This window comes from Nerophis lumbriciformis, linkage group LG08 (genome assembly GCF_033978685.3).
Source record: "Nerophis lumbriciformis linkage group LG08, RoL_Nlum_v2.1, whole genome shotgun sequence".
NCBI lineage: Eukaryota > Metazoa > Chordata > Actinopteri > Syngnathiformes > Syngnathidae > Nerophis > Nerophis lumbriciformis.
In genome coordinates, this window is record NC_084555.2 from 630001 (window position 1) to 645000 (window position 15000).

General features: G+C 38.9%; 1 protein-coding gene across 1 annotated transcript in view; it reads left to right on the plus strand.

Moving 5' to 3' along the window:
• Positions 1-15000, plus strand: part of LOC133611373 (programmed cell death protein 10) — a 35638-nt gene that overhangs the window by 283 nt on the left and 20355 nt on the right. Inside the window, exon 2 of the mRNA XM_061968090.2 lies at positions 12809-13086. Coding sequence (XP_061824074.1) covers positions 12997-13086 — 90 coding nt within the window. The 5' untranslated portion in view covers positions 12809-12996. The remainder of the gene's footprint in view (positions 1-12808; positions 13087-15000) is intronic.

A 15000-nucleotide genomic window follows, 5' to 3' on the forward strand; every position in this document is an offset into this window, starting at 1 on the left:
GCGGTTGGCTACTATCGATCCGCTCGGCTATAGGCCTCGATCGATCCTCCATACGGTTAAATCGGGCGGAAAGGGACACTTTTACCGGTCAGCTACCAACTCGATCGCGCTTTTGTGGCCTTAACTGGTGGGAAAAAGAGAGTTGATCCGAGTGAAAGATACGTCAGCTACTTTCTTTAGCCGGTTAGCTTAGCCGCTGCTAGCATACGATTTAGCTTGCTGGGTGTAATATTTGAGTGACTAAACCTTATAATGTGTCACATAAAATATATATTTATTTAATATACCTCTATACTAATTATGCACGTAGAGTGGGGTTACTTACCCATCGGTGTGTTTTTAGGGAGACTCCGAAGAAAAAAAACAAAAACAAAGCAACGAAGTGTTTTCAATGACGACTTGGCACTAATTCGATATTACAATTTTTTTTTTATTACTTAATCAAGTTATTTATTAAAAACACTTCGGTTTTGCTTTGCTGGCATGTGACGAAAGTGCCACTCCCCTCCCGGCCATTTAGCAAACTCTTCCTGGTAGAACTAGTTTTTTTTTCTTTTCTCACGTTGTCAGCGTTTTGAGTACGAATGTTATTGCTTTTTTTAAATTTATATACAGTATTAACGCACTCCAAATGTTGGACTATTTGTATAGAAAATGTTGATGTACCGTATTTTTGGGACTATAAGTCGCACCGGCCGGAAATGCATAACAAAGAAGGGAAAAAACATATATAAGTCGCACTGGAGTATAAGTCGCATTTTGGGGGGAAATTTATTTTATAAAACCCAACACCAAGAATAGACATATCAAATCAAATCAACTTTATTTATAAAGCACATTTAAAATTTTTCACAGGGGTAGCCAAAGTGCTGTACAATGGGCAGGTTAAAAGATAATACGAATACCGAGCAAACACAACACAACACAAACAGAACACGATAAAAAATAAATAAATAAAATAGAATAAATAAAAACATAAAAACAGGTTCACAGCAGGTGTATTATGGGGCGCCATTGCAGGATGGATATCACTCAGTGTTAAAAGCCATGGAATAAAAGTATGTTTTTAAGAGAGATTTAAAAACAAGAAGAGAGGAGGCTTGTCTAATACTCAGAGGTAGGTCGTTCCAGAGCTTGGGAGCAGCAACGGCGAAAGCTCTGTCACCTCTAAGCTTCAGCCTTGTGTCAGGGACCGTCAACAGCAGCTGATCGGCTGATCTTAAGGATCGGGTGGGGCAGTAAGGCTGAAGGAGGTCGGAGAGATAGGTTGGCGCGAGGTTGTTTAGACATTTAAAAACAAATAAAAGGAGTTTAAAATTGATTCGATAACGCACAGGGAGCCAGTGAAGGGACGCTAAAATAGGGGTGATGTGCTCACGCTCATTTGAAAGGCAATTTAAAATAAATAAAGAATAGTGAACAACAGGCTGAATAAGTGTACGTTATATGAGGCATAAATAACCAACTGGTATGTTAACGTAACATATTATGGTAAGAGTCATTCAAATAACTATAACATATAGAACATGCTATACGTTTACCAAACAATCTGTCACTCCTAATCGCTAAATCCCATGAAATCTTATACGTCTAGTCCAGGGGTCGGCAACCCGCGGCTCTAGAGCCGCATGCGGCTCTTTAGCGCCGCCCTAGTGGCTCTCTGGAGCTTTTTCAAAAATGTATGAAAAATGGAAAAAGATAAGAGGAGAAAAATATATTTTTTGTTTTAATATGGTTTCTGTAGGAGGACAAACATGACACAAACCTCCCTAATTGTTATAAAGCACACTGTTTATATTAAACATGCTTCACTGATTAGAGTATTTGGTGAGCGCCGTTTTGTCCTACTAATTTTGGCAGTCCTTGAACTCACCTTAGTTTGTTTACATGTATATCTTTCTGCGACTTTCTAGGACGTGTTTTATGCCACTTCTTTTTCTGTCTCATGTTGTCCACCAAACTTTTAACGTTGTGCATGAATCCACAAAGGTGAGTTTTGTTGATGTTATTGACTTGTTGGAGTGCTAATCAGACATATTTGGTCACTGCATGACTGCGAGCTAATCGATGCTAACATGCTATTTAGGCTAGCTATATGTACATATTGCATAATTATGCCTCATTTGTAGCTATATTTGAGGTCATTTAGTTTCCTTTAAGTCATATTAATTCAATTTATATCTCATGACACACTATCTGTATGTAATATGGCTTTTAATTTTTTGCGGCTCCAGACAGATTTGTTTTTGCATTTTTAGTCCAATAAGGCTCTTTCAACATTTTGGGTTGCCGACCCCTGGTCTAGTCTCTTGCGTGAATGAGCTAAATACTGTTATTTGATATTTTACGATAATGTGTTAATAATCTCACACATAAGTCGCACCCCCGGCCAAACTATGAAAAAAAAACTGACTTATAGTCCGAAAAATACGGTACGTGCTGCTTTGAGCTGGGTAAACTCCACCATACCAGGAAGCACTGATTGATTGAAACTTTTATTAGTAGATTGCACAGTACAGTACATATTCCGTACAATTTACCACTAAATGGTAACACCCGAATAAGTTTTTCAACTTGTTTAAGTCGTAAGTTGATTCATGATACAGATATATACTATCATCATAATACAGTCATCACACAAGATAATCATCAGAGTATATACATTGAATGATTTACTTTATTTACAATCTGGGGGTTGGGATCAGCACTTCAGTCATCAACAATTGCATCATCAGAGAAATGGACATTGAAACAGTGTAGGTCTGACTTGGTAGGATATGTACAGCGAGCAGAGAACATAGTGAGCTCAGAAAGCATAAGAACAAGTACCGTAAATTTCGGACTATAAGTCGCAGTTTTTTTCATACACAGGAGCGATTTATGTGTGAAATTATTAACACATTACCGTAAAATATCAAATAATATTATTTAGCTCATTCACGTAAGAGACTAGATCAGGGGTCGGCAACCCGCGGCTCTAGAGCCGCATGCAGCACTTTAGCGCCGCCCTAGTGGCTCTCTGGAGCTTTTTTAAAAATGTATGAAAAATGGCAAAATATAAGGGGAAAAAATATTTTTTTGTTTTAATATGGTTTCTGTAAGAGGACAATCATGACACAAACCTCCCTAATTGTTATAAAGCACACTGTTTATATTAAACATGCTTCACTGATTCGAGTATTTGGCGAGCGCCGTTTTGTCCTACTAATTTTGGCGGTCCTTGAACTCATCGTAGTTTGTTTACATGTATAACTTTCTTCGACTTTCTAGGACGTGTTTTATGCCACTTCTTTTTCTGTCTCATTTTGTCCACCAAACTTTTAACGTTGTGCATGAAAGGTGAGTTTTGTTGATGTTATTGACTTGTTGTTATCAGACATATTTGGTCACTGCATGACTGCAAGCTAATCGATGCTAACATGCTATTTAGGCTAGCTATATGTACATATTGCATCATTATGCCTCATTTGTAGCTATATTTGCGGTCATTTCGTTCCCTTTAAGTCCTCTTAATTCAATTTATATCTCATGACACACTATCTGTATGTAATATGGCTTTTAATTTTTTGCGGCTCCAGACAGATTTGTTTTTGTATTTTTGGTTTCAACATTTTGGGTTGCCGACCCCTGGACTAGACCTATAAGATTTCATGGGATTTAGCGATTAGGAGTGACAGATTGTTTTGTAAACGTATAGCATGTTCTATATGTTATAGTTATTTGAATGACTCTTACCATAATATGTTACGTTAACATACCAGGCACGTTCTCAGTTGGTTATTTATGCCTCATATAACGTACACTAATTCAGCCTGTTGTTCACTATTCTTTATTTATTTTAAATTGCCTTTCAAATGTTTATTCTTGGTGTTGGGTTTTATCAAATACATTTTCCCAAAAAATGCGACTTATTCTCCGGTGCGACTTATATATGTTTTTTTCCTTCTTTATTATATTTAGAGAAATATCAGAGAAATGGACATTGTAACAGTGTAGGTCTGACTTGGTAGGATATGTACAGCGAGCAGTGAACATAGTGAGTTCAGAAAGCATAAGAACAAGTATATACATTTGATTATTTGCATTTGATTATTTACAATCCTGGGAGGTGGGATGTGGAGGGGTTCTTTTAGTGCGGTTTTGAAGGAGGATAGAGATGCACTTTCTTTTACACCTGTTGGGAGTGCATTCTGTGTTGATGTGGCATAGAAGGAGAATGAGTTAAGACCTTTGTTAGATCGGAATCTGGGTTTAACGTGGTTAGTGGAGCTCCCCCTGGTGTTGTAGTTATGGCAGTCATTTACGTCATGGAAGTAGTTTGACATGTACTTCGGTATCAGGGAAGTGTAGCGGATTTTATAGACTAGGCTCAGTGCAAGTAGTTTTACTCTGTCCTCCAACCTGAGCCAGCGCACTTTGGAGAAGTGGGTAGGAGTGAGGTGTGATCTGGGGTGGAGGTCTAAAAGTAACCTGACTAGCTTGTTCTGGGATGTTTGGAGTCTAGATTTGAGGGTTTTTGAGCTGCTAGGGTACTAGGAGGTGCAAGCGTAATCGAAAAAGGGTTGAACGAGAGTTCCCGCTAGAATCTTGACCAGAGAGGAGATTCTGTAGATAAATCTTGTTCGTTGGTGGGGCCATCTGCCTCGACTGGGATGATTGAGAAATGCAGACAGCAGAGATTTGTACATCCATCCATCCATTTTTTACCGCTTGTCCCTTTCGGGGTGAGACTGGTACAATCATAAACATCTTATAAGCAGAAGCAGCGTTGGCTGCTGTGACGCGAAAAATTCGTCCGCCATCTTGAAGTGGTGATGAGGAGCCGGCGAGCAGCCTAAACTGACAGTTGACAACAGGTAGAAAACAAAGATGGTGTTCAGCGTTTTCCTGCTCAAATGAGCGGACTGTTCTAGGAATCGGGAGATTACTTTTCACAAGTAAGATTTAACATTAACGTACTATTGGTTGTATTTTGTGAAAAGAATATTACCACAGAGTTGAGAAGGAGCAAAGATCTTCAATAGTACTGAAATCGTAGTCGCTAGAAAACAAGAGTTTGACCATAATAGAATTGCTTGTCAATGAAATTAAATACATTTAAAAATGTCATACTTGAATAACATAAGATGAAAAACAAAATTCACCAGCCACCACTGATTATGATGCATTCTCATTTTAGGCAAAGTATAAGACAATACTTTCTTAACAGTATAATTGTAACCAGGAATAAGTCTTCAAGTAACAATATTCAAATGCTAATATTGTTGGGTAAGACAGAATTTGGTTTTATTCTGAATCCAGTGAAACAGATTGGTGGTTTTAGCTGATATAAAGACTTTCAGGTGTTTATATATGTTTATGTTTAAGTATTTGGCAGACGCTTTTATTCAAAGCGACATACATAAAAAATATATATAAAACAATCACTGTAAATATGATCATTTAAGGGAAAAATGTAATAGAAAATATCAATACAAAGTGTCAAAACAGAATAAACTCACTGCTGCTGCAGCAACATAGATACAGTCTATAGGTCCCCAAGATACGTAGATATCTAATGTATTCATACATTGTTTATGTAGGATATACACATGTATATATAACCTAATCATAATGTTTCTTCAATTTAAAAATATCTTACCGTTTTTTTCCCCCTTCTCTGGGATTATATTCCCAGTTTTGATCTCGGTCGTCTGGTCACTTATAGCATATAAGAATATTCTATTACTGTTAAGCAAACTATGAATATTAAAACACGCCAAAACATGTGTCCTTTATCATAACTACACGTATGACCAAAAAACGTGTGAAAATCAGTGGTATTCATTGAGGTGAGATTAATTAAATGCGCTGACAGTTCATTGCTCCTGCCGAATGAATTGCACTGAGTGGAGCGGATCACCACTCCAAGATGGCGGCCCCGCGTCTCGTCAGCGCCAGTAGGCAGTAGCACTCGATGCTGCGTCTACTGTCTATGGGTACAACGGAACCTAAAAAGTCCAGCTTCAAATTAGTTTGGATTTCATAGAAAGAAATAATGGAAACTGAATTAAAGTGTTCCAGAGTCAAACTGTCCCCATGGTAAACTTTGTTGTGCATGTTTTAAAACAAAAGTTTGAACAATCCTTTCATACAAGTGTAACTCTAGAAAGAGGTTCCGTAGCAGAACCTCCAGGTTCTGTAACAGCTTCTTCCCTCAGGCCATAAGACTGTTGAACGCATCATAATAATCCCCTCAATTCCCCCCCAAAAACGGATTAACTCGCTGGAATATAAAGACAATATAACATACATCCATAAACGGGGATGCATATGCAATATATTTAACTGTACAGTAATCTATTTATTTATATCTGCACCTTATTGCTCTTTTATCCTGCACTACAGCCAACAACATTTCGTTCTTATCTGCACTGTAAAGTTCAAATTTGAATGACAATAAAATGAAGTCTAAGTTTAGTCTAAAAATAACTTTATGGTAGGTAGGTCTTTATTGTCATTGCACAAGTACAACGAAACTTTGATTTCAGCACAAACCCGTTCAAGATTAGACAAAACAAACAGTGTACAGGGATACAGAACAGGAACGCTGATGGGTCGCCACAAGGCACCCCGTAAAAGATAGGAAAGGTAAAACGCTGGGGAAGGATGAGTAAAAAAATACAATCTAGACTGGGCTAGTCTGGAGTGGGAAAAAACCTCCATAGCAAAGCACATATACAGTACATATTACAACGTACATCTCGAGATATCTAGCAACAGAGGGGAGGGAGTGGTCATGATGGTAGGCCGCAGCTCTCATCTTGTTTAAAAATATATCGATATATCTTACACACTTATACGTGCAAGCACGTCTTGGAAGGAGGTAGGGGAGGGGTTTAGTAGCCTATGGAAGGGGAGTGGGGGAGAACAAGGAACACAACAAATAAGCGGCGTTTGGTCATTTTAACGTGAAATGAATGATATCAATATCACAATATTTTCTTAATTCATATCTTGTTTAAAAATATATTGATGTATCTTACAAACTCGATATATCGCCCAGCCCTACCACATAGTAGTTGTACAAGAATAACAAGAAAAAATAGGAATACGTACCAAATTCGCACAGAATTCTGTCTGTACAACCGGGTATCAATTCACGTAACATTAAACGATGCCATATTCCGATACCTTTGTTGCACATGACGTCACATCCGATTGCAGACTATAGCCCGCTCAAGGAATCAATCACTCAGGGCGGACTCAGCCAAACTCCCTTTTAAGTAATGTTTCCGTTTTCAACACCAACAAAGTAAAAATATGCTTGGTAGAAAACGCTCAAATATAAAGTAAGGCTACACCCTTCCAAAATGCGCTAGCTTAATGCTAATTTACATTGGATTGTCCATAGACAGGATACTATTAGCATTAGCAATTTTACATGGCAGTTTCAACATCTCAACATTTGGTAATGAAAACTACAACTAGGATGTACTTTACAATCAAACAGCTGGTGTGTAATAAGCACTATACTCGCAGCATAAACACTTTGTAGGGCGCAACATAACACACTCAGCTTCATGGAAAAAGCTACTTCCTAGTTGGACAACACACCATATATAGCCTATACAGTACTGCCATATAATTTCTTGGAAGTGGGGCGGTATAGCTCGGTTGATAGAGCGGCCGTGCCAGCAACTTAAGGGTTCCAGGTTCGATCCCTGCTTCTGCCATCCTAGCAAGACACTTTACCCACCTGCTCCCAGTTCCACCCACACTGGTTTAAATGTAACTTAGATATTGGGTTTCACTATGTAAAAAGCGCTTTGAGTCACTAGAGAAAAGCGCTATATAAATATAATTCACTTCAACTGCATTGCAAATGAGACTAAAATGTAGTAATTTGAAAACAAGATAACGGGACAGCACAGTTATCATAATCAAAAACTGGTACCATTGAGTTTTGCCAGGTACAGCGACTTACTGCATTGGTTCAAATATGAACGTTACCCATCCCTAACATAAATATATTGTGGTTTTACAAGAATACTCGTGTAATATTACACAAAGTATAAGAATAACGTCCAAAAGATAGGAAGAAGGAAAAAATCAGAATGTTGCAAAATTAAAGTTGTAATATTACAATGAATTTATCTACTTAAAAAAATAAAACATTAAAATATTTATCCTAGTAACATCAATAGATCAACTTTTATACCAAGTAAAATCACAAATTGTGTACCGTATTTTTCGGACTATAAGTCACAGTTTTGTTCATAGTTTGGCCCGGGGTGCGACTTATACTCTGGAGCGACTTATGTGTGAAATTATTAACACATTACCGTAAAATATCAAATAATATTATTTATCTCATTCACGTAAGAGACTAGGCGTATATCAGCAATCGTCACACACACGTCAACCAATAAAAATTTGGCGGGGGGCGGGTCATGGCAGAAGTGCATTGTGGAAAAAAAAGATGCTACCTGCTACTACTTCCGTACCTATGAAAATTGATAATTTCAACATTGGCGGTAACTTATAAAAACTGAGAAGGGCTGAACAAAAGTGGCACCGAAAAGGATATCATATACTGCAGATTACAAGCTGGAAGTAGTGAAATATGCAGCAGAAAACGGCAATAGAGCAGCAGAAAGAAAGTTTGGAGTATGTGAGAAACTTGTAAGCAGTGTTGGGACTTTGTAACGCGTTACTGTAACACCGTTAGTTTCGACGGTAACTAGTAATCTAACGCGTTATTTTTTATATTCAGTAACTCAGTTACCGTTACTACATGATGCGTTACTGCGTTATGTTACGTTATTTTTCATGTAGTATCGGCTGGAAACAGAAGATCTGAGTGTGTTTTATTGCAGCGCTGCGGTGGAAAAGAAAAGGCGTGCTTTGTGTGGGTGGGGGCGGGGGGGACTCCCATACTGCAGTTGAGGAGCGCAGGGGAGACGTTCCTCCAGGGCCTATGTACTTCGGGACTAACAACCTTCACTTTACCCGGCAGTGGGTCTTTACAGCTGAGGGTGAATGACGAGACCGGCGGTTTGTTGCAACTTTGTGACTTTATTGGACGCAGCCGTCCACCAAGCTAGAGCACCTGCACGCACTCACTGTCGCCGCTCGCTCACCTCTCTCGCCCACTCACTCACTGACGTCACTCACCTCACATGCTGTCATATCTTAAAGGGCCACACACACACACACACACACACACACACTCATACGCTACTCTCATAACAACTAACAAGACATCATGGCGAAGCCAGAAGTCGAGTTTTTTAACATGGAGACATTCTCAATACTTTTCTTTTGTCGAGCACAAAGAAAATAACATTTTAGTTAAATGTAAGTTGTGTCTTGGATCAAAGATCCTATCTACTTAAAGTTAAAGTGCCATTATGTTGCAGCTATTTAAAATAGCTTTGAAACATATCTTTGTCTTTGTGTGTTGTATGTAGACCACATTGCTTTTGGAGTTCAGTTATGCTCCAGTGCAATAACAGTACTGAAATGAAGGCTAAAAGGGCATTAATGGGAGCCTTAAAAAAAGGGGGAAAAAAGGAGTAACTAAATAGTTACTTTTCACGGTAACGCATTACTTTTTGGTGTAAGTAACTGAGTTACTTTTGAAATAAAGTAACTGTAACTAGTTACTGGTTTTCAGTAACTAACCCAACACTGCTTGTAAGGGACTGGCGAAAAGCGGAGGTTACTCTTACTGAAATGAAAAAAACTGAAAAAGCTAATCGCGGGCTAAAAGCTCGGTGGCCACAGCTCGAGGAATTGCCTTTCAAATGTCTATTCTTGGTGTTGGATTTGATCAAATAAATTTCCCCCAAAAATGCGACTTATATACGTTTTTTTTTCCTTCTTTATTATGCATTTTCGGCCGGTGCGACTTATAATCCGAAAAATACGGGACTCCTTCTTTGTGGGGTGAAGATTGTCATGTGCTTAATGCTGCTGTGTAGGTTTTTTCCCCTCAATTGTCATTATCAAATTATTGTGAAAGTAGCCATCTTGTACTGAGCAACCAGGATCGGCATGTGCCGAATGACGGTCAGTGTGGCTAATTTGCAATAACACTCAACAGGCTCCAGCAGGTCATATAGACTTAGACTTAGATTTCATTTTTATTGTCATTCAAATTTGAACTTTACAGTACAGATAAGAACGAAATTTCGTTGCATTAGCTCATGGTAGTGCAGGATTAAAGAGCAAAGTAATAATCAATCAATCAATCAATGTTTATTTATATAGCCCTAAATCACAAGTGTCTCAAAGGGCTGCACAAGCCACAACGACATCCTCGGTACGAAGCCCACATAAGGGCAAGGTGGGACGTCGATGTGAATGACTATGAGAAACCTTGGAGAGGACCGCATATGTTGGTAACCCCCCTCTTGGGGAGACCGAAAGCAATGGAAGTCGAGTGGGTCTGACATAATATTGTGAAAGTCCAGTCCATAGTGCAGTGTTTTTGCCGCGGCACACTAGTAAATTGCTTTGTCGTGATCACAATATGCAGACGACAGCGGGAGGCAGCGTGCAGGTAAAAAGGTATCTAATGCTTAAACTGAAAAATAAACAGAAGGTGAGTGCCCCTAAGAAAAGGCATTGAAGCATAGGGAAGGCTTTGCAGAACGAAACTAAAACTGAACTGGCTACAAAGTAAACAGAAACAGAATGCCGGACGACAGCAAAGACTTACAGCATGCGGAGCAGAGAAGGCGTCCACAAAGTACATCCGAACATGACATGACGATCAACAATGTCTCCACAAAGAAGGATAAAAACAACTGAAACAAAAGCAGGTGCGGGGGAATAGCGTTTAAAGGAAGACATGAAACTGCTACAGGAAAATACCAGCAAAACAGGAAAAGCCACCAAAATAGGAGAACAAGACAAGAACTAAAACACTACACACTGGAAAACAGCAACAAAAAAAAATCCAAATAAGTCAGGGTGTGATGTGACAGTACACCTACTTTGAGACAAGAGCTATAGTGTTGCATGCTTAGTTATGGTTGAAAGTCATATCCGACGACTTTTTATTGTCAATATCGAGTTTCATATTTTAATGATTTCTGCTGCTGGTGAGCCTTTGGATTTTTTCAATGAAAAAAATGTACCTCAGATCAAAAAAGGTTGAAAAACACTGCAATATGCAGACCACAGCGGGAGGCAGCGTGCAGGTAAAAGGGTATCTAATGCTTAAACCAAAAATAAACAAAAGGTGAGTGCCCCTAAAAAAAGGCATTGAAGCTTAGGGAAGGCTATGCAGAACTAAACTAAAACTGAACTGGCTACAAAGTAAACAAAAACAGAATGTTGGACGACAGCAAAGACTTACTGCGGAGCAAAGACGGCGTCCACAAAGTACATTCGTACATGACTTGACGATCAACAATGTCCCCACAAAGGATAAAAACAACTGAAATATTCTTGTTTGCTATAACAAAGCAGGTGCGGGGGAATGTCACTTAAAGGAAGACATGAAACTGCTGCAGGAAAATACCAACAAAACAGGAAAAGCCACCAAAATAGGAGCGCAAGACAAGAACTAAAACACTACACACAGGAAAACAGCAAAAAAACTCCAAATAAGTCAGGGTGTGATGTGACAGGTGGTGACAGTACACCTACTTTGAGACAAGAGCTATAGTGATGCATGCTTGGTTATGGTTTAAAGTCATATCCGACGACTTTTTATTGTCAATATCAAGTTTCATATTTTAATGATTTCTGCTGGTGGTGAGCCTTTGGATCTTTTCAATGAAAAAAATGTGCCTCAGCTCAAAAAAGGTTGAAAAACACTGCCATAGTGGATCTAACATATTAGTGAGAGACCAGTCCATAGTGGATCTAACATAGTAGTGAGAGTCCAGTCCATAGTGGATCTAACATAGTAGTGAGAGTCTAGTCCATAATGGATCTAACATATTAGAGAGAGACCAGTCCATAGTGGATCTAACATAATAGTGAGAGACCAGTCCATAGTGGATCTAACATAATAGTGAGAGTCCAGTCCATAGTGGATCTAACATATTAGAGAGAGACCAGTCCATAGTGGATCTAACATAATAGTGAGAGACCAGTCCATAGTGGATCTAACATAATAGTGAGAGTCCAGTCCATAGTGGATCTAACATAGTAGTGAGAGTCCAGTCCATAGTGGATCTAACATAATAGTGAGAGTCCAGTCCATAGTGGATCTAACATAGTAGTAAGAGTCCAGTCCATAGTAGATCTAACATAATAGTGAGAGTCCAGTCCATAGTGGATCTAACATAATATTGTGAGAGATCAGTCCATAGTGGATCTAACATAGTAGTAAGAGTCCAGTCCATAGTGGATCTAACATAATAGTGAGAGTCCAGTCCATAGTGGATCTAACATAATATTGTGAGAGATCAGTCCATAGTGGATCTAACATAATATTGTGAGAGATCAGTCCATAGTGGGGCCAGCAGGAAACCAACATAATGTTCTGATTGTTGACTAGGACATGTTGTACTGAGCAGCCAGGACAGGGACACATGTGTACCGTACTGCTCGGATCAATGCTGATACTAAACCGCTGTGTTGGTGATGAGTTCCATGCCTTTTAGGGTGTTATTATCATCATTATTATGATTGTTATCATCAATATTATTGTTTATTGTGAGCGAATTGTGGTGCGGAATTTCCCCCAGGGATCAATAAAGTACTTTTATATTCTATTCTATTAGACACAACAACACTATGAACTTAAGATTTAATGTCAAATGCCTAACCTAACTTGACTTGTTTCCTTTCTTTCCTCTTCTTTAAGGTTGCTGCTGTCACTCTGTGGACATTTTGTGGGGGGGTTTTTTAAAGCGTGTGAATGTGTGTGTGATTGCACATATGTATGTGTGTGTGCATGAGTGAGTGAGTGAGCTGCAGTCACCCCCCACCCCACCCCCCCTCACACACACACACACACACACCTTTTGACCGAGAGCTGCTCCTCCCTGGAGGATGACAATGGAGGAGATGAAGAATGAAGCGGAGACAAACTCCATGGTATCCATGACGCTCTACACCGTGATGTACCCAGTTTTTAACGAGGTAACCGTTTCTGTATCATTTCAACATGACTTACAGGTAAAAGTTTGGACACACCTCATTTTTTTCAAGACTATTTACATTGTAGATTGTCACTGAAGGCATCACAACTATGAATGAACATGTGGAGTTATGTATTTAACAAAAAAAAGGTGAAATAACTGAAAACATGTTTTATATTCTAGTTTCTTCAAAATAGCCACCCTTTGCTCTGATTACGGTTTTGCACACTGCTGGCATTCTCTCGATGAGCTTCAAGAGGTAGTCACCTGAAATGGTTTTCACTTCACAGGTGTCATAGTTTTGATGCCTTCAGTGACGATATACAATGTAAATAGTCATGAAAATGCATTGAAATGAGAAGGTGTGTCCAAACTTACTTTTGGCCTAGTTTCTTCAAAATAGTCACCCTTTGCTCTGATTACTTTTTTTGCACACTCTTGGCATTCTCTCGATGAGCTTCAAGAGGTAGTCCTTCGAAATGGTTTTCACTTCACAGGTGTGCTTCAAGCTCATAAATGAAAAAGTCGATTAATTACCGTATTTTCCGCACTATAAGGTGCACCTAAAAACCTCCAATTTTCTCAAAAGCTGACAGTGCGCCTTATAATCCGGTGCGCCTTATATATGGACCAATATTGAGCCACAACAAACCTAAACTTAATTTTCATAAAGTTTAGGTCTCGCAACTACGGTAAGCAGCCGCCGACTTCTTTTTCCCCCGTAGAAGAAGAAGCGCTTCTAACCCAAAAATGGCTCCTATTAAGAGACATGCTTACGACGCAGAGTTTAAACTCAAGGCGATCAGCCACGCAGTAGAACACGGGAATAGAGCAGCAGCGAGAGAATTTAACATAAACGAATCAATGGTGTTTAATTCGGACACTGAAGAAGAAGAATTCGAGGGATTCGTGGATGAGGAATAACTTCATAAAGTGAGCTTTACATGTTTATTTTGTGTGTTGTGTTGTGTGACATTAACGTTTGAGCAACGTTGAGTTATTGATATATTGTTATTGCTCTGCACTATTTCGAGTGTTACTACCGTATTTTTCGGACTATAAGTCGCAGTTTTTTTTCATAGTTTGGCCGGGCTCCAGTGCGATTTACGTTTTTTTCCATCTTTATTATGTATTTTCGGCAGGTGCGACTTATACTCCGAAAAATACTGTATATTGTGATTGCACTAACGTTTGATTTACCGTAACAGTATCAGACTGTTTTTTACCTGTTTATTGAATCAGGGAAAAGTTCCCCTCCACTATGTGATATAAATGTTGCACTACATGTTATACCTTGCTGTTGTTAAAAGATAAACAAAACACCACGTCACTGACTTTACCTCGGGGAAAATAATAAAACAGCTGTTTATTCATTTTGGGAGTGAACAGAGTTGTCAGAACGCTGGTTTGTAAACTATTAATAAAGTTTGACTGACCTATCTGACTGTTTTGTTGACATTCCCTTTAGCACAGCTCTATCTAATGGATGCATAGATGCGCCTTATATATGAACAAAGTTTTGAAATATGCCATTCATTGAAGGTGCGCCTTATAGTGCGGAAAATATGGTAATTAAAGCTGAAAAATGAAGGGCCAGTAGATCCCTGTTACACACGGTTACATTCCTACACCACTCGCATATCGTGAAAAAGCGCAAGGAATTTAGACATCCATAAAATATTTGTGACGCTGTAATGATTCATGTCTGGAGTTTGCGTCTGTATCAAGACACGCCTTCTAATCCAAAGCCTCCTCGAGCTTGGCTTTCTCGTTCTCCGATTTCTGATCAACATTTGCAATGAAAGTGACTGTTGTAATTATTAGACTATTTTGATTTCCAATAATCCTTCCCGTCCTCTCTAACAGTTAACACTCTTGCACTAAGATCACACATGTATGCTGTATAATAATGTGC